Source organism: Panthera pardus, unplaced genomic scaffold (genome assembly GCF_024362965.1).
Source record: "Panthera pardus isolate Hobbes unplaced genomic scaffold, ASM2436296v1 HiC_scaffold_2, whole genome shotgun sequence".
NCBI classification, from domain to species: Eukaryota; Metazoa; Chordata; class Mammalia; order Carnivora; family Felidae; genus Panthera; species Panthera pardus.
Genome location: NW_026526765.1, coordinates 62546811 through 62568902, shown reverse-complemented (window position 1 = coordinate 62568902; position 22092 = coordinate 62546811). Strand labels below are relative to the sequence as shown.

Below are 22092 nucleotides of genomic sequence, written 5' to 3'. Positions count from 1 at the left end.
CCAGACCGTGAGACCCTGGAGGAGCGACCTCGGATAAGCCAGGGACTTGATAGGTACAAATGCATTGGGGAGGCCCCACCTGCCCCTCCCCGCCCCACCCACACCCCCTTGAACTACACCCCACCTCATTCCAGCCCACCCACAGCTGCCCCTGCAGCCCTGCAGCCGCCACATGACGACATCCTGGCCTCTGGCCTAAGCCCTCTCTTAAGCAGCCCCTGTGAGGAGCTATTTGCAGAGGCCCCCATTTGGGGCTTGGGGGCTTGGCACACAAGTGTTTGATTTTAAAGAGAGAGAAAGAGAAGTCACAGCAGGTGCCTCCACTTCCATCCTGGCCCCACCCTACCCTGCTAGGGCTCCCGGGGGTCTTTGTGCTGTGTGTGTCTGCCTGTGAGCGTCATCCCCACATCTGCCGCCTCGTGACAAGGGGCTTTGAAGCTCCACAATGACGCCATCTGCCAGGGACAGCCGGTTGGCTCACTTGGGGCTGACCCCACGGTTGCCGGGACGACCATGATGGTGGTGCGGGGCCACCAGGCTAATGATGTCAGGAAGACCCCTGCAGCATGGTCCGTGCTTCGGTGGAGGCGGATGGGACAGAGGTGGAAGAGACGCTGACGGCCAAAGGCAGGAGGAGAAGGCAATGGGGTCAAGGAGGTGTCTGGCCTCTGAGTCAGATGGACGGGCTTTTCCCCTGTGACTTCTTGGGACCTCCAGCTCTTAGAAGTCCACCCGCATCAAAAGAGGCCACACGGCCTTCACAAAACATGCTAAGCGGGGCGCCTCTGCACATACTACTCCCTGTGCTAAGACCCTCTCTCCTTCACCCACCGGTCTAGAAAATGTCTCTGCATCCTTCATCCCTGGGTTTCCTTCCCCAAATTTTCCGAACAGAAGGGAGTCTTTGCTACCACAGTGCCCGGTGCATAGCTTCAGTGGAGCCCCTGCTGGGTGGGCTTCCATTCTCTGCATGCCCGCCCCTTTTCCCCACCAGCTGGGAGCAGCTTGAGGGCAGGGATGAAGTCAAATTCGGCTCTCGCCATTGCCAGGCACAGGGACTGGCACGTGGTCAATGCTAGCGAAAGTTTAGCAAATAAATGGAGTCGCTTCGTTTCTCAGCCACCTGCCAAGGGGTTTTCACACTGGGAGCCTCAGCCATCTGGCACGTAGGAGCAAATAAGAAGGGGACATGAAGATCCTTCTAGACCCTACAGTAAGACATGGGCACAGGGTTTCTCTGCCACTGTCAATGCCATAGCCCCAGGGCCTCAGAGAAGCAGACCACATCTGCACAAACGTACCTACTTGTGTTGTAGTTTCTTACTCTGGGTATGCAGTAAGAGCACTGGGGTAAAAGGAACAACTTAGGGTCCTACCCTGCGGGGCTTTGGGTAAAACCGCTTGCTCACAAGTTCCCCGGCTTTGGGGTCAAAGGGTTTGCGCTTGACCCCGCCAGCAGCTGGCCCAATCTACCTTCGTACCAGATAGTGCATGCAGGACCCCTTGCTGTGCATCCCCCCAGTCTCTATTGTGGGTCTTTGAGTTCTGCTAGTCTGATAGGACCAAGCTGGGTCTGGTATTTTGAATCAAATTCCTCCAGTTTCTAGGGAATTTGGGCACCTTTTCATGGCCAGTATGGTCTCTTCTATGAATGCTCAAGTCCTCACCCATTTTTCTTCATGGTCGCTTAACTTTTTCTTACTGGTCTGTAGGAATTCTTTATATATAAATTCTGAAGATTACTCCTGTCTCGTATGTGTGATGAATACCTTTTTCCAATCTGTGTTGAGTGTCTTAGCTTTCTGTTAGGTGCCCTCTGCTGATTGAAAGTTTTGCGTTTTGTGGAGTCCGAGAATGTTGTGAGGCTCCTAAAAGCACTAGGGTTCTGACACCCTTTGTACCCACATGGCATTCTAGAAGGCAAAAAGCTTCCATTTGATGATCTCCTTTGAGCCCCATGAGGCCTGGGAGGCAGGGAGAGCAGGAACTGTTATTCCTTTTTAATGGGTTATAAGACAGAGATGTTGTTGTGGACATCGGACCTTTTTGCCTCTTAGTATCCACCCCTCTGTTTTCTAGTAACTGACCCCTGATTTTTCTCTTGGGGAGTCCCACCCCCTCATAATGTTTGTCTTCTTCATCTGGCTGGGGTCAGCGGGCTGGAAGTCCTTTCATTCTTTAGGCCACAAGGCTGGCATGGGAATGAGGCAGGGCCAGTGACAGCACTACCTTATCTAGGACTCAGGTCCAATTACTGAGAAAGGGGCACTTTCTATGAGTGAATTCTATTTGAAAATGAAGCCGGTACGGAGGAAAGCAGGATTTTAAAAAAAGCCTATTCTAGACAATATTTGTGCCTGGATACAGCCATGCCTGAGGCTTACTGACCCCTCAAGCCAGCTGGACGTGGGGCTGTCTTTTCTGTAACAGAGTCCTGACTAATACAAACCTAGTGGGAGCCAGAAATGAAAGATCCGGGACTAAGACCCCTGATCTTCAATCATTATTAAAAGTATAAAGAGGTACAGGAGAGAAGAGCCTCTTAGTCTCAGTCTCCAAATCTGTGAGGTAGGGATAATCACCCCATCTCTTCCACCTCCGCTGCCTCTGGCTTACCAAACATCTCCGGGCCACCTGGCTGAAGCAGGATGCTGCGAGCCTGCTTTTCTGCCTCCAAGGACACTTTGAATGGAAGGCCAGGAAACAGTATACTTAATAGAAATACTCAGTATCAAAGAAAAATGACATCGGCCTGAAGCTGCTTCACAGAAAACTGGACTTGATGGAGACAACGGCAAGAAAGAAAAGAAAAGAGAGAGGGTAAGAGAGAAAGAAAGGGAAGAAGGAAGAGAGAAAATAGAAGAGAATGCAAGCAGGAAAGAAAGAAAAAACTTGACAATATCAGCAGTTATAGTTGGAAAATAGACATGGGAAAAAAATGAGCTAAACCTTTGCTGTAAATTTTCCACAGAAAAGGATAAACCCTGCTAAACCCATAAAAAAATAAAAAACTGGAGAAAATCACAAACATCTAATTGACCCATATAAAAACCTGCTTAACAAACTAAATAGACTTAGTGATAAACCTCTTTGGAAAATATTTTCTGGATGACATGATTCTGATAACATTTCTAAACATCCTGGGGATCACAACCTCCTGTTTACAGCCTAGGATCCTAGCCCTGCAGGCTGCATCCCGTTCTTTGAGAACCAGGAGTGCTGCCGAGAGAAGGAGCCCACGGCAGGCGCCCCACCTACTCACCGTGGTGATGAACCTGTACAGAGGTTGCCGTCTCTCTGTGTATTTGACCGTGATGGGGCTAAGGTCATAGCGGAACCAGATGGCGGGAATGATGCGGCCTGTGTGGCTGTAGGCTACGTACTCCTGGGGTGAAGGAAGAGAGAACGGGGATGTGAGAATCAGATGTATGAGCCATGTCTCATGGTGGGTGGGGGTTGGAATGCAGAGGGTCCCCCGCCAACCCCTAAGAATGGGCTTTCTTCTCTCCCTCTTGCCTGGAGCCAGACTCTACCAGTTCATCTCACCCCTTTTCCTAGAGGTTCTGCTCTCAGTGTCTGGATGGGCAACATTCCTGGGGACATTTTCAACCCTTTTGGCTGCTTGGAAATTGACCGTATGACCTATGGAAGCTGCACCAGAATCAGAGAGCAGAGATGTAAAAGGACAGGTGTGATTTGGGCTCCATCTGAGTAAAGGCCTACTTCCCCCTTTAACTCCTGGGTATGCAAAACCCATTCATTTACTCATTGATTATTATTTTTTTTAGGTTTATTTATTTTGAGATAGAGAACAAATGTGAGCGGGGAGGGGCAGAGAAAGAGGGAGACAGAAAATCCTAAACAGGCTCCGTGCTGTCAGTGCAGAGCCCCACACGGGGCTCGATCCCACGAACTGTGAGATTATGACCTGAGCCCAAATTGAGAGTCAGATGCCCAGCTGACTGAGTCACCCAGGCACCCCTACTCATTGTTTACTGAGCACCTTTCCCGTGTGCTGGCACCCCTGCTGGCTGCTGGGGACTCTAAGGGTGCTAAGCCCTGCCCCATCCCCAGAGCAGATTGTCAGGGGAGGTAGGTGTCACAATCTGGAAAGGATGCTGATGTAAAAGAGTATCTCCAATACTGCCACATTACGCACGCAGTGATACAGAGACATGGAGTGCTACAGGGCCAGGAACAAATGACCAATTCTCCCCAGGGTTTGTGGAAGGCTTAGTGAAGAGGGGGCATTCTAGGTCACACAGGACATCCTTGGTGTGTGTGTGTGTGTGTGTGTGTGTGTGTGTGTGTGTGTGTGTGTGTGTGTGAGATATGAGCATAGAGGCCATGTAGGGAGTGGGCTTCTTCAAAGAAGGAACACAAACTGCAAAGAGAGAGGGACCCTAAGACAAGGCTTCCTGAGACGGCACCTGGCTGGGTAGGATTAGAAGGCGGCTAAGAGCTGAACTGATGTGTATCCCCTCTGATCTGGGCATTTGCTGGACACCTCTGGGCTACTCTCATTTGTCTACAATAACTGTAGACTGGACTCAACCACAGGGGAGCCCCCAATCCCAAATGCTAGGCCCCAAGCTCTGAAGCTTCTCCAGGGATGATCCAAGACCACCACCCCCCCGACCCCCGCCCACTGATGGATTCCATTGGCTCTGACAGGCACGGCCCTGTTTGTTCCCAGAGCAGGCTGGGGCCAAGGCCACAGAGAGAGCTGAGCAAGCTGTCCTGGCTGCTGGGTCTTTGCCAAAGCCTCGGGGGAAGGAGCCTTGGACAAAACAAGATGAGCTTTCTCCAGGGAGAGCTGATGGGGCAGGGTGACTGTCTGGGTCAAAGCCCAGAGATGAGGGATAGAGGAAAATAATGAAAAGTAGCAGCAGTAGGTACCATTTACCCAAAGCCTCCTTTGTGGACAAAGCAGTTTTTAAGACATTGCCTCATTTGATGGCCATCTTATCAGGTGCACCATCCCCATTTTACAAATGAGTAAACAGAGGCATAGAGCAGTTGTGTGACTTGTCCCAGGCCATACAACTAGCAAGTGACTGAGCCGGGTCTGAACCAGCAGTCTGCTCCAGCCCCACCTCTTCTGCTCAGACTGTGTCCACATTCTCCCAGCCACTGGATGTTGTCAGCACTTGACAGTTACAATGAGCTGCCCTTCAAGAAACAGTGAGTGAAAGAAAGAGAACTCGCTTTGGAAAGTTACACCAGAACATCAGCACAGGGACCCCAGGTTGCCCGGGAGAGAGCAGCTCTCAGACCAACAGACTCAAGGGCCCCCGTTCAGACTGAGTGGGTGATGGGATCAAGATGCCAGGCTCTGGAGCCAAAGGAGAACCTTGTTCTAGTCCCCACTTGGCCACTTTGTAGCTCTATAACTACATCTCAGTGCCTCAGTGGCCAAATCTGTAAAATGGGGACAAACGGAGCTGTCACGGTGACTGAAAATGATGGTGGATGTAGAGAGCTTAGCGTCATAGCTGACCCACAGCTAGTGCTCAGTAAATGGTAGCTACTACTCTATTATTATTAACTGAGCTGAACAATGCATCACCTATAAGGGGTTTAGTAGCCCTGGAACAGAAGAAAAAGGAGAGTCCTGGTGATAAAGGGATCCACTGGGGGTGCCTCAACTAACATGTTTCAAGCATTCATGTTCATTGGCAGGGTCAACTCTGGGGAGGCCAGAGGCTGTCTCAGCTTGAAACAACTGTCAGTCACCCTATTCTGCTGGCTCTGACCATGCTCTGCTGCCCACCAAGGCCTACCTGCTTCTCCATGACTTTGAGTGCTGGGGTCCTAGAACGCTCCTGTTAACCGATGGCCAACTGGTATGATTCAAGGTCCTTGTGATCCTGGATAAAGTGCTTGTACCCTGAGAACCAGAGCATCTGTCATGTGTTGACCTATCAGGATCCTGAGTCTAAAGGACTGGGGCCAGATGCAAGGGTCTTTCTCAACAGATCACATCCTATGTCCTGGTTAGATTTCCTCCCTTTGACTCTGAGACTGGCCTCTCATCTTTACCCAGGGACAGAACCTGGCCAGAGCAGCCACAGGAAAGGCCCCCAGATAGGACCCAGCGGGAATTCACTCAGACACTTGTCGCCTCTGCTTTTGGCCAGCAGAGGGTGCAGTTGCACGCAGCTGGGCCCACCAACTGAGTACCTTGTTGGCCACCGTGTACTGGTAAGAGTACCGTTGCTTGCCACTCTTGTCCTCGTAAACCGTGGGCACGATCTTCAAGATGTAGTCGTGGGAGGCGAGAGCTGCAGGAAGGACACAGCAGGATGAGGCAGGGGGACAGGCACTCACCAGCCGGCAGCTCTTTCTATGCCACTTCAATTCTAAACCTGCTTGGCATTGCTGGGAGGCTGTTTCCAAATTTTCATTGCCAAACAGCCCTTCTTCGTTTCCCCCGCTCTGGATACCAGGAATTGAGAGACTCCATCTATCAGGATCTTTACTCCTGCATTGTGTATGATATTAAAATTCTGGAAACAACCCAAATGTCCATCAACAGGGCAACCGTTGAAAGGTGGGTACTGCGAGAAGCCACGCCCCAAGAGGTATTGTTACACAAAAAGAACTAAGTTGCAGAATGGAGTGAATAACCTGTTTCCATGTACTGGGGGGCAGGGAAAACTCACTCTTTATGCAAGAAGGTATAGAATTTTCTAGAAAGACACCCAAGAAACTATTAGCAATTTTAGTCCCTGGGGAAGAAGGCAGGATTTGATAAAGATCACATTTCATTGTGCACCCCCTGGTCCTGTTTGAATATTGTTGCTTTTGAAGCAATAGAAGTTTCAAAAAGAAAGAGCCCACAAACCAGAAAAAACAGTATTTACGAAGAATCAATTTCTTTCCCCATTTTCAGTGAACAGAAGATCAGTTCTCCCTCCGCCTGGCCCTGTCTGACCCACCACTGCTGGATGCAGGGAGGCTGCAGAGGGCAGGGACTGTGCCTTACTCATCTCTTGTCCCGGAACCCTGCACAGGGCCTGGCTCAGAGTGCACAGCGTCAAGTGCTTACTAAATGAATGAACGGATGGAGGGATGGCTGGCCGGCCAGAGGTATGAATGGAGAACAGATGAATCAGCTTCTGATAAGCATGAGGTAACCAGAATCAAACACGAGGCGGATAGAATGCTGGCCCAAAGCGGCCAAATGTCACCCAGGAAAGGTATGAATTCCCTTGCACCTTCTGGGAGGTTCCGAGAAGCCCAAAGACCCTTCTGTGGTTGCCTTCTACAGTCTCAGGTCAGGGGTCATGGATATAAAAGTGCACGGGAATTTAGCCTTGAGTTTTCGAATCCTGGCTGAATCAGTTCTGAGTCCTTGGACTCCCTTGTTGTAAGAGGGTAGGGGGTGTAGATGACAGCCATGGCCTCTTCCTGCTAATACTGCATCTTGGTGAGAAAAGGGTAGTGCTTCCTGAATTGTCTTGAGACCTGAGCCCTCTGAAAACCTCAGAAAAGCCCTGCAGCTTCAGGTCTGAGCCCATGAAGATCCCAATACCCCACTTTCTCAAACCTGCTGTGGTCCTCGGGTATCAGGAGCAGTAGAGTTACCCAGGATTTAAAAGGCAGGCCCCTGGGCCTCACCCCTGGAGATCCCTGCTCAGTGGTTCTGGAGTGGGGCTCAGAATCTGCATTTGAGATACAGCACTCCAGATGCCCATCACCCCAGGTTAAAAACTTGAGGGAAGGAAAGAGTGAACGCCTTATGAAAAATCACACTCGTGGAAGTTCTGTTACAATTTGTACAAAATACAGAGGATCCTAAAAAGAAAAAATAAAACCACCCACAAATCCGCCATCCACAGAAAACCATGGGTTCACGTTCTTGCGTATAAACTGCTAGACTTATACATATATTCATGTCTTCCTAAAATTCGATCATACCGTACCTTTTTTCTAAGTACTAAACACCACAGATACCATTTTAGGCCCAAGACACAGAAAGTAAGCTCTGTAAGTGTTTCTTTTATTTGCTGCAAAATCCTCTAGCACAGGGCCTGGCACATAGTACGTCCTCAATAAACGTTTGCTGCCTGAATGCCAGCAGAGGTCTGACACATCATGGTCAGTGGCTGCACGCAACTCCCAGCGCAGACCCGTAAATGTACTCAACCGACCCCCCCCCCCCGACCCCGTGGCTAGACACTGACGCTGTTCCTCATTTGCACTCTTGTAAACAATGACCTAATGAACATTATTTTCCTAAATCTGTGCACACTCTCTTAATTATTTCCTTAGCTTACTCTCCTATGAGTAGAAATGATGACTCAAAGGCAATGACCATATTTAGGGCCTTTGATACCCTCTGCCAAATGCCCACTAGAGACACCGCACCTAATTCCACCCACATGGAGTCCTCATCAGTGGACCCCCTCCAAGGGGCTGCTGGCTCCCACCTGATCCTGTCAGGCCCACATACCCTTTCGCTCCCTCCCAACAGCTTATTATGGAAAAATTCAAACACAGAAAAAATGGGGAATCATATTATGAGCCCCACATACCTTATTCCCCAGGTTCAGCAATTAACAACACACGGCCGATTTTTTCATCCCTACCCTACTGTTCCCCCCCCACCCCATTTTATTTTGAAGCAAATCCCAGACATCACATCAATCCATCCACAGATATTTTAGTTATGTCTCCATAAAAGATAAAGACTCTTAAAAAACAAAACACAACAACCACAATGTCATCATCATGGCTAAAACATCAACAATCACTCCTCAGGAGGAAAACAGGTCACTCCAAGTGGGGGTTACTTGAGACAAGATGCTCAGGGAGGGCCTCTCGGAGGTGGTGGCTTTTGAGCGGAGACCTATATGACAGCCCTCAGTGGGAAGGTCTGGGAGCAGAGAGGGCAGGCAGCAAAGGCAAAGCCCTGGCAGGGACACCAAGCTGGAGGGCCGAGGGAAGGAAAAGCCAGCCCTACCCCTGGCTGCCTGTTGTCTGATCTAATGCATTTTCCTTCCCACGGAAGCCAGCCCGGGATGGCTTTCGTCACTAGCCCTGGGGCAGGCAGGGTTTTCTGCGCATACACTCTGGTTCCTTCCTCGCTCGGTTCTATTTCAGTATCAGGCCGCCGAGGGGTCCATGCTAACTGCAAGTGCACGTGGATGGCCGCCTTGGGACGGTGTGCTGCCCTTACCCAGAACTGCAACGACTACACCATCACCCGAAGGATCATCACCCTCACTTACAATCAGACATTTGCATGAAAAGAAGGCACTGCTCACACTCATATGCTGCAGGAGGCGGCACGGAACGGGCGCGCACCCAGGGGGAAAGCAACAGGATAATGTAAATAAAGCAAATACCGCAAATATCACAGACATTACCGGAATGGTAAAAAACTAGAAAAAAATAGACAGACATTTTCCATGAGAAGACAATGCCTTAATAGAGCACAGCAGAGCTGCTAGATGGGCAACCATGCCTCTGTCACCACTGGAAAAACTGTACAAAAATTGTGGTTAACGTAACAATGTCAAGTACAAAAATCAGAAGGTAAACTGCCGTCTACTTGCTTTGAAAAAATGACCTCTGCTGATGGACAAGGGTTCACGGGAACACGGAGAAATGAAAAGTGTGATTTGTTGTGGGGCGGGGGGAAGGGTAGGTCATGGACAGCTGTTTTCTTTTGGGTGAATTTCTGACTATCAGAGAGAACAGTGTATTTTAAGAAACAATGCGAAAAGCCTTATGGGTAAAAAAAAAGTGAGCTCAGGTGAGGAAATAAGTCAAGGTAACCTGTCTTGCAGGATCCAGCGGATGAATGCATTTAAGCAGACACGTCACCTGGACCCATTCTGTGCGTGCATCCGTGGCCCTAGGTGTGTGCACATGTGCATGTGTAGGTGTGTAAACATTCATTAGATGAGGCCACAGACAGGTGTGTACATACGTGTGTCAGCGTGTAAAGACATGGGGCCCTCTTTACTTAGGGCCAAGATGCCAGAATGCTGAGGGGGTAGACAGCTCAGGGAGGGGGCACTGGTGGGTGGGAGGGGCTCAACCAGGAGGAGAGTATGGGGTTGGGGGGCGGCCCAGGTGGTCAGACCTGACTGGGCCATCCACAGCCCTGTTCTCACAGTGCCACTGGAACCAAAATAAATTCTGGCTCTGCCATGATTCCCTGTGGGGATCTTAGGTGATTATATTGCCTAAGAACAATCACGTGGCATGAGAACAATAATGATGATAATAGCTGGTATTTACTGAGCACTTATGATGTTGCCTAGGGCTGTCACATACTTTCCCCGGGGGGCACAGGTCCCCTCCTTTGTAAGACGGGGCTGGTTCCACCTTCCTCACAGGCCAGCTGTGGGAACGAACGAAGCATTAACAGCTCTGCTCACGGTGAGTGCTTGATAAATAAACGTTCCCTTCTTCTCCCCCTTTTCCCGCCCCCAGTTGGGATATGGGATACATACGGTTGGAGGTGAGTCTGTCTGCTCCCCCGAGAGCGTTGAAAGCTCCATGGACATTCTGGACCTGTGGAGAAGCACAGTGAGGGGGCTGACCTCAGAATGCCACCACCTCCAGGTATAGCCCTGGCCGTGAGGGGACGGCCAGGTGCGACCTGGTTTAGGGACCTTACCCAGCATGGTCTGTCTCGTAGAGAAGCTGTGGGGAGCAACAGAGAGACACGGGACGGGTCTGGCACCTGGCAGGCACTAGCTTGCTTCCCATCTTGGGTACCTCTAATGTGCCACTCTGTCCTGTGTACTTCTAGCCATCTCATTTAATGTCCCTAATGATGTACTGTTGACCCCATTTTACAGAAGAGCAGACCAAGGCTTGGAGAAGCACTGAAACTTGTCCAGCATCACACGGCTGATAACTGGCTGAGCCAAACTCCAAATTCAGGTATCTGACCTCAAGCCTGAGCTCTTTCCATCAAGGCACTCAGGAAATACAAGTGCAGGTGAGTCTAGGTCCCAGCACATGCCTCCTGAGATCCTCTACAGCTCACAGTTCTCTGAGGACCCAGGGCTGCTGGCCTCACTGTATCTGCTACAGAGAACATGTAGCAGTTGTGGGGCTGAAGGCCACACCCTACCTATTCCCTGATGATGAGGGGAAACCACGTCAGCCATAGGAAAATCTAAAGCAGGGCAAGGCATGGGGCACATGGGGCATGCCACCATGGGCATGGTTAACAGGAGTTGCCAACGTAGACACGCTGGAGGGCTTCTTGGAGGCAGTGACACTGACACCCAGGAAAGTGGGAAGTTAATCAGGCAAGCAGCATGTGTGAAGGCATGAGCCTGGAGACTGAGGAATAAACAGAGGCCTGTGTGGCCCCAGAGGAAGGAGGTAAGAAGCAGGAAGTAGGGAGGTCAGAGAGGTAGGTGAGAACAGGCTCCTGCAGAGAGGGCCACTTCAGGAACAGTGGGAAGTAGCTGGGTGGCCTGATCTTTGATCCTGGTCTCAGGTGGCTGACGTCTATCGAGCACTTAACAGAGCTGCATACCCTTAACAAGTCCAAAGAAAAGGAAAATCTGTCCAGTGCTGCCTTAGGGAATGACAATCTGACGACTTGGTTTCTAACCCAAGAAGATGGTGGTTATGGACACGAGAGCGAGAATGTTCCCTCCCACAGTCACGTGTCATGGTTTTATCTCACATTCATTTGTACGATCACTTGATTAACCTCTGTTTTCCCCTCTAGACTGTAGGTTCCACAAGAGCAGGGACCGTGCTTGTCCTCAGCAACGTGCACAAGGCACATCACGTGCCTAATAGGTGCTCAAGAAATATTTGTTGCATGGATGATGGATAATGGATGGGTAGATGGAGCCTCAGTTGTTTTGGGTTTTTTCCACTTAAAGAAAATCCTATTTCCACCATAACCATGACCAAGAAGAAGGCTGTTACTGCCCTGTTCTGTCCACAGCACACAACAACACAAGACCGCCCCCTCTCCTACCCATCTGTCCCCTTCCTTTCTCCCTGCTACCCAGCCTCAGTCCGCGCCCTGGCTCCCCTGGCCCTGGCTGCAGCCCTTCCGTCACCTCCACTCTGGCCTCACGGCCATCCTCCACACAGCAGGCGGGTGCTCTAACACACCAACCTGCCCGAATCTAGTAAAACTCAGCTCTCTGCTCCCATTCCAGGACACTTCTGCGCCCTCTCTGCCACCTCCGAGGAGCGCTCACTTCCCAGGCTTCATTACAGAACACCATTCTGACGATGTGGACACCTGCTGATTCATTTTTTCTAAAATAACCTTGCGGCTCTTTTATATGAAAATGACCAACTGGGCGTGTCATAGAGTGGGAGATGTGGGAGATGCCCCTTTGCCCATGAGACTTCCCTGTGAGCCTGGCCAAATCCTCACTCTCAGGGCTTGACTTACATGTCACCTGAGAGGTCACCTCCCTGACCTCCCAGGCTGGGAGGTACCCTGTCCCTGCTCCCATATCACTGCCCAGATGATATGCTCATACCTCTGCCCCTCTGCCTCTCTTGTCCTTAGCCCTCCTTGTCCTATATCATCATGTTTATTTGTTTGATCTTTTCTTCTTTTGAGAGCAAGAACCCTGTATTGTTTACCCATCATGTAACCCCAGGGCCTGGCACAGAGCAGAAATTTCAAGAGGGTCTGACGGATCCATGACTATACGGGGCACAGTGACAGAAGACCTGGGGCCAGACATGTCTGGTTTCTTAGAAGCTGTGTGACCTTGGGCAAGCTACTGAATCCCTCTGACCCAGTTTTCTCATCAGGAAAAATAAATGCCATCCAGTATCCTTGAGGGGAGTTTTTGTAAGGATTCAACAAGATGTCATCTGTAATGTTGCTCTCTAGGTAAGAAAGTGCAGGCTTCCGGGGTCAAAACCTCCCACAGGGAAGGAGTGTGGTGTGGTACAAAGACTGGGTTTGAACTCTGCCGGTGCAGAGCTGAGTGACCCTGGACTCACGACTCCACGTGTCAGTTTCCTCCTGTGCCCACTAGAGTTCACAGAGACCACCTTCCCAGGGCTGTGGTGCAGATTTGGTGAGCTGGTGGGTCCAAAGGCAGCTAAGAGACTGCCAAACACCTAGTATATGGAGGGCCCACTGCCTACTACATGCTTGTGGTTTGTCAGCTACTGTCCCACTGGGGGTGGTGACCACCCCACATCCTGTCTCCTTCATGGCCGTGTGAGCCCCTCAAGGGCTGGCAGCATGCTTTTTTTTTTTGTTTAATTTTTTAATGTTTGTTTATTTCTGAGAGACAGAGAGAGACAGAGTGTGAGCAGGGGAGGGGCAGAGAGAGAGGGAGACACAGAATCTGAAGCAGGCTCCAGGCTCTGAGCCGTCAGCACAGAGCCCGACGCGGGGCCTGAGCTCACAAACCGCGAGATCATGACTTGAGCCGCAGTCGGACGCTTAACCGACTGAGCCACCCCGGTGCCCCAGGGCTGGCAGCACGCTTTATCTTGCAGGGCCTGGTGCAGAGTGAGGGTACAAATAGCAACAACAGTGGTAATAGCTCATTTCACTGACCACTTACTCTGTGCCTGGCACTGTTCTAAGGGCTTTGTGTGCATGAATTTGTTTTATCTCTACTACAATCCTATCAGGTGGGTACTATTACTGACCCCATTTTACAGATGGGATAACTGAGGCCCACCAGGAATAAATACTTTATCCAAGGTCACACAACTAGTAAGTGGTGGAGCCACGATTTGAATCCAGAAAGACAGGCTGGGAACCTCCACACGACAACCCCCTGAATGGAGAGATGGGACGATATGCGTGGTGAACCCTGTGTGAAGTGAGTCCATAGTCCTGGGGCAGGCCGAGTGTGTAGTTAGGGAGTCTGGCTCATGGCACTCAGGGAGGCCAGGATTTCTCTGTTCCTAAGCCCTATCTCCAAGAGGAAAAATCTCTGTGATTTCCAAAGGGACTGGAAAGGTGATGATTGGGCCACTCAGGCCGGGCACAAGGGGCCACCAGGAAAGAAGCACGAGCCACGTGCAGTGGAGAGAGGAGGTATGAGCATGCACACGTGCTTAAAGGGCAGTGTGCACTCAAGAGGGTGCATGGGGACGCAGAACCAGCAGTGTGGCCTGAAACCAGACTGTTGATTCAAACCCAGGCTCTGTGACAGACTGCACCCTCCCTGTGCCTCAATTTCCTCACCTGTAAAATGGAGAAAATAAAGTACCCACCTCTTGGGCTGCTAAGCATGAAGAAGGTCATGCTTATAAAGAACAGTGCTTGGCAGGTTCACGTGAGTGGGGCAGTGCAGGCACGAGCGTGTATGTGAGACCTTCCAACGTGGGTGAGCCTGCGCACTTCCGGGTGGTGTGTGTGAGCTGTGTTTGTGCAAGGGTCTGAGTGTGTGTCCATCTGGTATGTGTGCTTAGGGATGGATCTTAGGGTGTACGTAGGAGCACAGGTATGTCTGGGCATACCTTTCAGTGTGTGTGATGCGTGTGTGCATATAAGTGGCATAATGTTGTATGTGCTGGGCTTGCGGGCCTGTGTGAGCCCCATGTGCACACCACCATTCCTGGAGGGACCCCACCCCCCAGCACCCTCAACCAGGATCCGGGATTCTCATCAAGCAAGGCTTGGGGGCAGGACCTGGGGTCCCGATCCCAGCACTGTGGCTGGAGCAATGACTTCCCCGCTCTGAGCCTCAATTCCAGAATCCACCTTTAGGACCACGGTGAGCGGTAGAAAAAAGAAAGAACATCCAAGCTCCCCTGCCTGCGGCTGGGGGGGGGGGGGGGCGCGCCTGTGTTCCGTCCCCTCACACTGCTGCCATGGGTAGGGAGCTGCTGGGCCAGGCCCGCTGAAGGCGGCCCTCTCCATCATGACAAGTACTGTCAGAAGGCTTCGTCCACTGTGCTACCCCTATTTAGTGGGGGTGGGTACTGGGCTGGAAGGCAGAAAGGGCCACAGAGGGGAGCGGGCCGGACTCTGGCATCAAACAGATCTGCTGGCAGACCCTGGACAAGAGGCTTCTCTGGGCCCAGCTCCATGACTGTAACACGCGGTGCCTCCTTGTGCCTCATAAGGCTGTGCCAGCACGGAGAAAGCACCAGCACTTAGTACTTGCTCATGAAAAGCAAGTCCCTTTCCCCAGCCTCCAGGTCTCAACCCAAGGTTCCAAGTCCAGTGCACTGTCAATAAAACTGCAGTCGCACGCCCAGAAGGAATGATACAGAGGAGCTGTTTGATGGAGCAGAGACTCAGAGGAGGTGACCCCTCTACACGTCATCTCTCTGTCCCAGAGAGGACAGAAGGCTCCGGGTGACACAGCCGCCTCGCTGTATGCCCACCCCAGTCATGTCACCTTGAGTGTGCCCTGCTCACCTGCAGTGTGTCCCCAAAGGAGAGCTTGTGGATGACATGGGTCATGTCCGGGTTCTGTGGCTGGGCTGTGGCACTGTGTGTAGACACGTGGAAGTTGCCTGGGACCTGGGGGGAGAGATACAGGTTTCAGGAGTGTCGTTGGCTGCCGCAGAGGGTGGGCTGCAGGTCTTCACTCTGGTGTCGGACAGCTCTGGATTTGGATCCCAGCCTGGTCCAAGCCATGGGACTCTGAAGGAGCCGCTGCCCTTCCCTGAGCCTCAGGTTCCTCATCCGTAGAATGGGCACAGTAGCAGAAGCTACCAGAGGGGGCTGCTGGGATTATGGGAGGAGGAAATACATGTGAGGCATCCAGCTGGGCCCCTGGCACAGGCCAGAGCTCAAAATGGCAGCTGCCCACCAACTTCCTGGCTGTCGGCCCCATAGCAGGTTGAGGCCCACGGACCAACCGAACCTGCTCAAAATCCAAATCAACACCACCGTTCACCCCAATTTGCCCCATCACCTTAGGCTGGGGGATCCTTGAAGGCACAGCTGTGGTGGCCTCCTCTCCTCCCTGGGCCTTGAGGCCCTGGCAGAGGACAGCCCAGGAGAGGCACTGATATCCTGTGACCAGGACCTCCCTGGGTTCTGCTGGGGCATCTCTGTTGCACTAAAAGGCCCCTCCTCCACCAAGCTACTCAGGCCAAGCCCTTGGGATCATCCTGGCCCCCTACCTTTCTCTCACACCTGGCCTCCTGCTCACCAGGAAAGGCTGTCAGCTCCACCCTCACGACATGTAGCACCTGACCTTCTCAAGCCTCCAGTGCTCCCCTGGGGCAGCTTCCTCACTGGGCCCCCAGCTTGCACCCTTGGCACCCACAGGCCCTCCCCCAACAACAGCCAGAGGGGTCCTTCTGAACCCTACCTCTGATCGTGTCACTCCTCTGCTCACAACCTCCTTTGTGTACTCCCTCTGGCCGGGAACGGCCTACCGTGGAGGTCCTACCTCGGTCCTTCGTACCTCTGACCCCTTCCTGGAACCCTCTTTGACATGGCTCTCCCTTCCCTGTTTTCCCTCAGGCCTCTGCTCGGGGAGCCCCCTGACCCCGATTCCCCAAACCCTTTGGTCTGCTAAAGCACTCAGAAACACCTGCCACCGTATCTTTATCTCGTTCTATTCTGCTTCCTCACCGGGGAACGTAAGCTCCACGCTGGTAGGGAGTTGTGTCTGATTTGCTCTGCACTCCCCAGACCCTGGTAGATGCCCACTACATTAGGTACTGGATGAACGAACAAACCAAAGAAAGACATTAATTCTTAAAATAGCATTTGTGGGGCACCTGGGTGACACAGTCAGTTAAGTGTCTGACTCTTGATCTCGGCTCAGGTCATGATCTCGCGGTTCATGAGATGGAGCCCCGCACCGGGCTCTGTGCTGATGGTGCAGAGCCTGCTTTGGATCCTGTCTCTCCTTCTCTCTGCCCCTCCCCCACTTGTGCTCGCCCGCTTGTGCTCTCTCGCGCGCGTTCTCTCTCTCAAAATAAATAAACATTGAAAAACTGTTCTAAATAAAAAGTAAATTCTGGAAATAGCATTTTTGATTGTGACATCTGGTAATTTCTATTTTACAGAAAAGAAAACTAAGGCTCGGAACAGTGAAGACACTTGCTAAGAAACATGCCAAGAGCTGTGGTTTGAACTCAGGGATGCTGGCCTCCAGACTCCGCACACTGAAGCTGGACATGATACTCCCTCCTGCCATTTACCTCAGCAGCCCTGGGTTGATGGCCACACGCAGCCATCCTTTGGGACGTGCTGGTTTTGGGAAGACAGCTCAGACAAGAACCTGACCCTGGACGAGCCTCTGGCCTGTGGTGACACAGGTCTGGAACAGAAAATGAGACTGCGTGACCCACACCGGACCAGAGAGATGTAGACCGTGGGGGCCGTGGGGAGGGCCCCCAACTCAGTTGGGAGTGTTCCGAGAGGGCTTCTCAGCAGAAAGGACCCTGTTGTGCTAAGGCTGTAAAAATGAGTCTGCAGTACTCGGGAAGAGGGGGAAAGGCATCAGAGCTGATGGGTCAGCATGACGAGTACGGAGGTCAGAAACTGCCCGGTTGGTGGGCACGTGTAAAGAACTAGAACGGTCTGCAGGGGTGGTAGCGGCAGAAAATAAAGAGGCATAAGAGGGAGATGGGGCTGTTCAGTAAAGGCCCCAAATGCCATGCTGAAAACGCAGTTTATTTTATTCCAGTTCAACGAACTGCATCAGAGGAAGGAATATGGCTTAGAGCTTCCGGCTAAGCAGCAGTCCATCGAAGTCTGCTTGTTTGGTAAGCATGCCTGTTCCGAACACAAAGCTGTGGGCTGCTCATAGAAGTATTCCTGTCCTCACTAGGGCCTGGGCTTTGGACTCACCTGGAAGGTACCAGGCTGACAGGGTACGGCCTGGCCTCGGCTCACAGGTGAGGCTAGAACGGAGCCTGAGACGTGGGCCTCAGGGGCCCAATTACCCATGGTAGAATAGCAGCTGAGCTCCACACTCCAATCCAGCCCCACTTCTCAGCTGGGGCGCCTTGGGCAAGGTCAGTAACCTGTGTGCCTCAGTTTCCCCATCAGCAAGATGGAGACACTAGCTGCAAAAGGTTACTGAGAGGATGAAACAAAGTGGGGAGTGCAAAGCCAATGGCAGCTGTTATTGGGCTGGGTTCCTAGCATGAACGTGTTCGTCATCAGAGCCAGGACAGAAGAACCCTCCTGGAAGACAGAACCACATGTACACAGGCAGGGCATGGGGAAAAGCCCACTGTATCTTAAAAAAATATGTTTAAACTTTATTTTTACTTATATAAATAATAAATTATACATTAATATTATAAAAAAAGGCACATGATCAGGGGGCCTGGGTGGCTCAGTCAGTTAAGCATCCGACTTGGGCTCAGGACATGATCTCACAGTTCATGAGTTCGAGCCTCGTGTCGGGCTCTGTGCTGAAAGCTCAGAGCCCGGAGCCTTCTTTAGATTCTATGGCTCTCTCTCTCTCTCTCTCTCTCTGCCTCTCCCCCACTCTGTGTTTCTCTCTCTCAAAAATAAACAAAACATTAAAACAAAAATTAAAAGAAAAAAAAAGGCACATGATCAAGTGAGGACTAAAGGTCCCGTTGTCTATCACCTCTGGAAGAAACCAATAGCGTCCAGCACATGTCCTTTGGCATTCTTCCCTGAAGTGAGTGACACGGGGCCTCCGGTGGGCAGAGTTCAGAATGGGGTTTGGAGGCTGGGCCTCACGCTCCCAGAGTGAAGTGAGTCAAGGAGGCTGGCTCCCGCGCCATCTGCCACCCGCTGCCTCCCCCCGAGGCTGTGACTCAGTGACCCACTCCCCCTCCACAAGGAATCCATCACAGGTGGCTGACTCATGCCAGCACACGCTGGGCTGAAGAAAGAAACGACGACGCTTTTAGAGCCTGTGACTTAGGAACCTACGTCAGTGTCTCTGATAGATTTTAGAAGCATATAGATGGAGCCAGGCCCCAAACCCGGGCCCATCCTGCCCTCCTCCTGGGGGCTGGCTGATTAAGCGAGGAGTCTGGGCTGCTGGGGGCTGCCGGGGCAGCCTGGAACACTCGAACTTGGACATCTGACTGCTGGCCAACTTCCTGATGGACAGATAAGGAAGCCACGGGGCAAGTGTAAGCCTGATGCTGGGAGATAAAGGGGTGGGGGCCAGCTACTAACCTCACCCATCATCAGGGCACACCGTCACGCTGGCTTTCTTGTCTGAGCACTGCCTGACTGAGAGCTCCTAGGAGGCAGGAACCCTGAACACAGGCAGAGTGGGAGTCTCCACTCCCTGCAAGGGTACGAGGACAGAGGGTGGCCTGGAGCCGTGACCTGGAGTGAATGGACACCAGTGGTCACAGCTCGTGTGACCAAGATGCTGGCAAGAAGAAGCAACAGGGGGGCGCAGGGAGAGAGCAGGGGCCCGGTGCCAGGCTTCCTGGGTTCAAAACCTACTTAATCTCTTTGGCCTCAGTTTCCTCAGAGCTGCTGCAAGGAGTAAGTAGGTTAATACAGGAAAGGGCCAGGTAAGAACCCAATCGGTGGTAGCCATAAGGCAAGGGCCAGCTTCACACTTTCCTAGAATCCCTGGCCCTCGCCAGCCAGAGAAGACCAATCTCTTGAATGCCATCCACGCACATTTTAGGAGCACACCTGCACCCAGGTGACAGTGGGTGCCAGCTGATGAGATCACGGATGCTCCCACTGATGGGAGATAAAGCAGGCCAGGGAAAGGGCACCGAGGCTTGTTCCCATCCCCACAGAGTTAAGTGCTTTGTATTTTATTTTATTAAAAAAAATTTTTTTAATGTTTATTCATTTTTGAGAGAGAGAGAGAAAGCGGGCGAGGGGCAGAGAGCAGACTCTAGGCTCTGAGCTGTCAGCACAGAGCCTGACACGGGGCTCGAACCCATGAACCGTGAGATCACGACCTGAGCTGAAGTAGGATACTTAACTGACTAAGCCACCCAGGCGCCCCAAATGCTTTGTATTTTAATTTGCTCATGTCTTACAATCTGTGAGGGCAATGTTATTATCCCCATTTTTCAGATGCAGAAACTGAGGCTTAGAGAGGCTAAACTGCCCAGAGTCATTCATTCAATCAGTGAGCACTGTAGCCAGGATTCTCGACCACAGATAGGTCTGACCCCAAAGAGCAAGTCCCACTCCCCACTCTGGGGGCCCCACCAAAGCCCATCTGAGGGGAGCTGACCACAGCCTGGGTGTGTTTGCTAAGGGGGGAGGAGGGTGCGGTGCTGGGCTATCTCCTGGGTGGTGTTTCTCCTGTGTCCATCCCAGGCTGGGTGCCAAAATGGCCCCTTCTCATTCACTGTCTGGGGCATAAATATTTGTTTAAGCCAGGTGATCATAATACCCCTGAGGGGAGGCTCCCACAACCGGGACTGCGTGTGTGTGTGTTCATCCTCCACCGTCACCCCTCAGACAGGGCTCCCCTTACACCCCAATCTCAGTGGTTTCTCTCCCTTATTCTCCACCCTAACACCCTCTTCATTCTCTTCACGGCTGCTTTACCAAAACCGCAATTTGCTTGTTTGAGTGTTTACCTGTGGGGTGGCTACCACCCCATAATAGACCACAGTGCCATCAAGGTCAGGGACCATGATCGTTCCTTCTAGCACTGCATCCCAGTGCCAAGTGTGGAGCCAGGCACAAAGCACTCAATAGCATGATGTATGAATGAATCAGCAAGGGGCGGGACGCAATGGTCCAAAGAAGTCAAGAAGTGAAATGGGGGTCAGAGGAGAGGGAAGGAGGGACTCCCCGGAGGGACTCCCCGGAGGGACCCACGTCAACGAGGTCTGTGGAAGAGCAGCAGTTCTCCAGGCACAGCAAGAGCCTAGGCCTGCCACTAACTGGCCTATCTCCCTGCGTGCCCACACACGCCCGCCCGCCCTCCCTCCTCTCCAAGGCCGCCTCTCCAGCCCGCTGCTCTCTCCCACGTCATTGGCGTCCCCTGCAGCTCACAGGTCAGTCACCCCACCCACGCAGCACCGGCCCTTCCCCTTTGATCCACGTTCTCTTCTAGATTCTAGGGCCCCGCCTAGGCCTGGTTCCCTCCTACCTGCCTGGCGGCTCCTTCTCCTACCTTTCGTCACCCCCCTCATCTCCCCACTCCTCAACGCTGGAGCGTATCAGAAATCAGTCCTGAAACCACATTTGCATCAAGACTTTGGGTTCTTGCATTTGGTGCCACAGGCCCTTTGCCAGTCCGGTGACACGTGTTTTAAATGTTTAAGATGTGTTGAATATATCCAATACATAGGATTATGGAGGAAAGAAATGACGTGTAAGCAGTAATTAAAATACGAAAAAACATACTTAAATAGGCTTCTTTATTACCACAGCAAATAATAAGACCTGGTCACAGGTCAACTGATCACTCCGATTTCAAAGTAGTGATGAATGTAAACAGTATCTCAAAATTATCTGCAACTATTTTAATGTGATATAAATATCGGCAATTTATTGGTGACAAGTCACGGGTGCTGCTAAGGCTACTATGGTTTGTAGCCAACGTCCATCATAGGAGAAAATGCTGAATTTGAGTCAGAGCTTCATAAAAATCAACATGTCATTTTTTTCCCCCATGCAAGTTCATAGACCCCTTGGATTCAGTCTACACTCCCTGGGGTGTCAGTGAACTCCATGTTTGGAAAAATTTCTACACCTTCTCTCTGGATAGTTTAGCTTAGGCCAATAATCCACAAACATCCGTGGCATTGGAATCCCCTGGAAGGCTCATTATAACACAGATTAGGGGGTTCTGAAGCGGGGCCCGAAAATCTACATTTCTAGTAAGTTCTGAGGTGGTACTGATGCTGCTGGTCTGGGAGCCTACTCTGAGTAGTGCTGATGGAGACCTAGGACCCCAACATCATCTATTCACTGATGACCCCCCCCCACATTTACATTCCGGCTCAGAACACTCTCCCGAACCCCAGAAACACACCTCCGATGTAGTATCTCTGGGAGGAATCCCAAATGAAACACATCCAGAATTGAACTACAGTTTCCCAGCCCTACTGCCCACAGAATCCATGCTTGCCCAGACTTCCATATCCAGAAAATGGGACCTTCTGCTTGTCCAGACAAAGACCTAAGAGGTTTCTTTGATTCCACTCTTGCCCTCACTACCCATATCCAACCGATTGGCAAGTCTCGTTGACTCCACATCCCTAATC

The 22092-nt window shown here is 51.6% G+C and overlaps 1 protein-coding gene across 1 annotated transcript in view; it reads right to left on the bottom strand.

The window, feature by feature from the left end:
• ERGIC1 (endoplasmic reticulum-golgi intermediate compartment 1) overlaps positions 1 to 22092 on the bottom strand; it is a 101480-nt gene that overhangs the window by 8498 nt on the left and 70890 nt on the right. The window contains exons 6-9 of the mRNA XM_019450328.2: positions 15353 to 15457; positions 10470 to 10530; positions 6184 to 6284; positions 3263 to 3385 (exon numbers count right to left, since the gene is read on the bottom strand). Coding sequence (XP_019305873.1) covers positions 3263 to 3385; positions 6184 to 6284; positions 10470 to 10530; positions 15353 to 15457 — 390 coding nt within the window. The remainder of the gene's footprint in view (positions 1 to 3262; positions 3386 to 6183; positions 6285 to 10469; positions 10531 to 15352; positions 15458 to 22092) is intronic.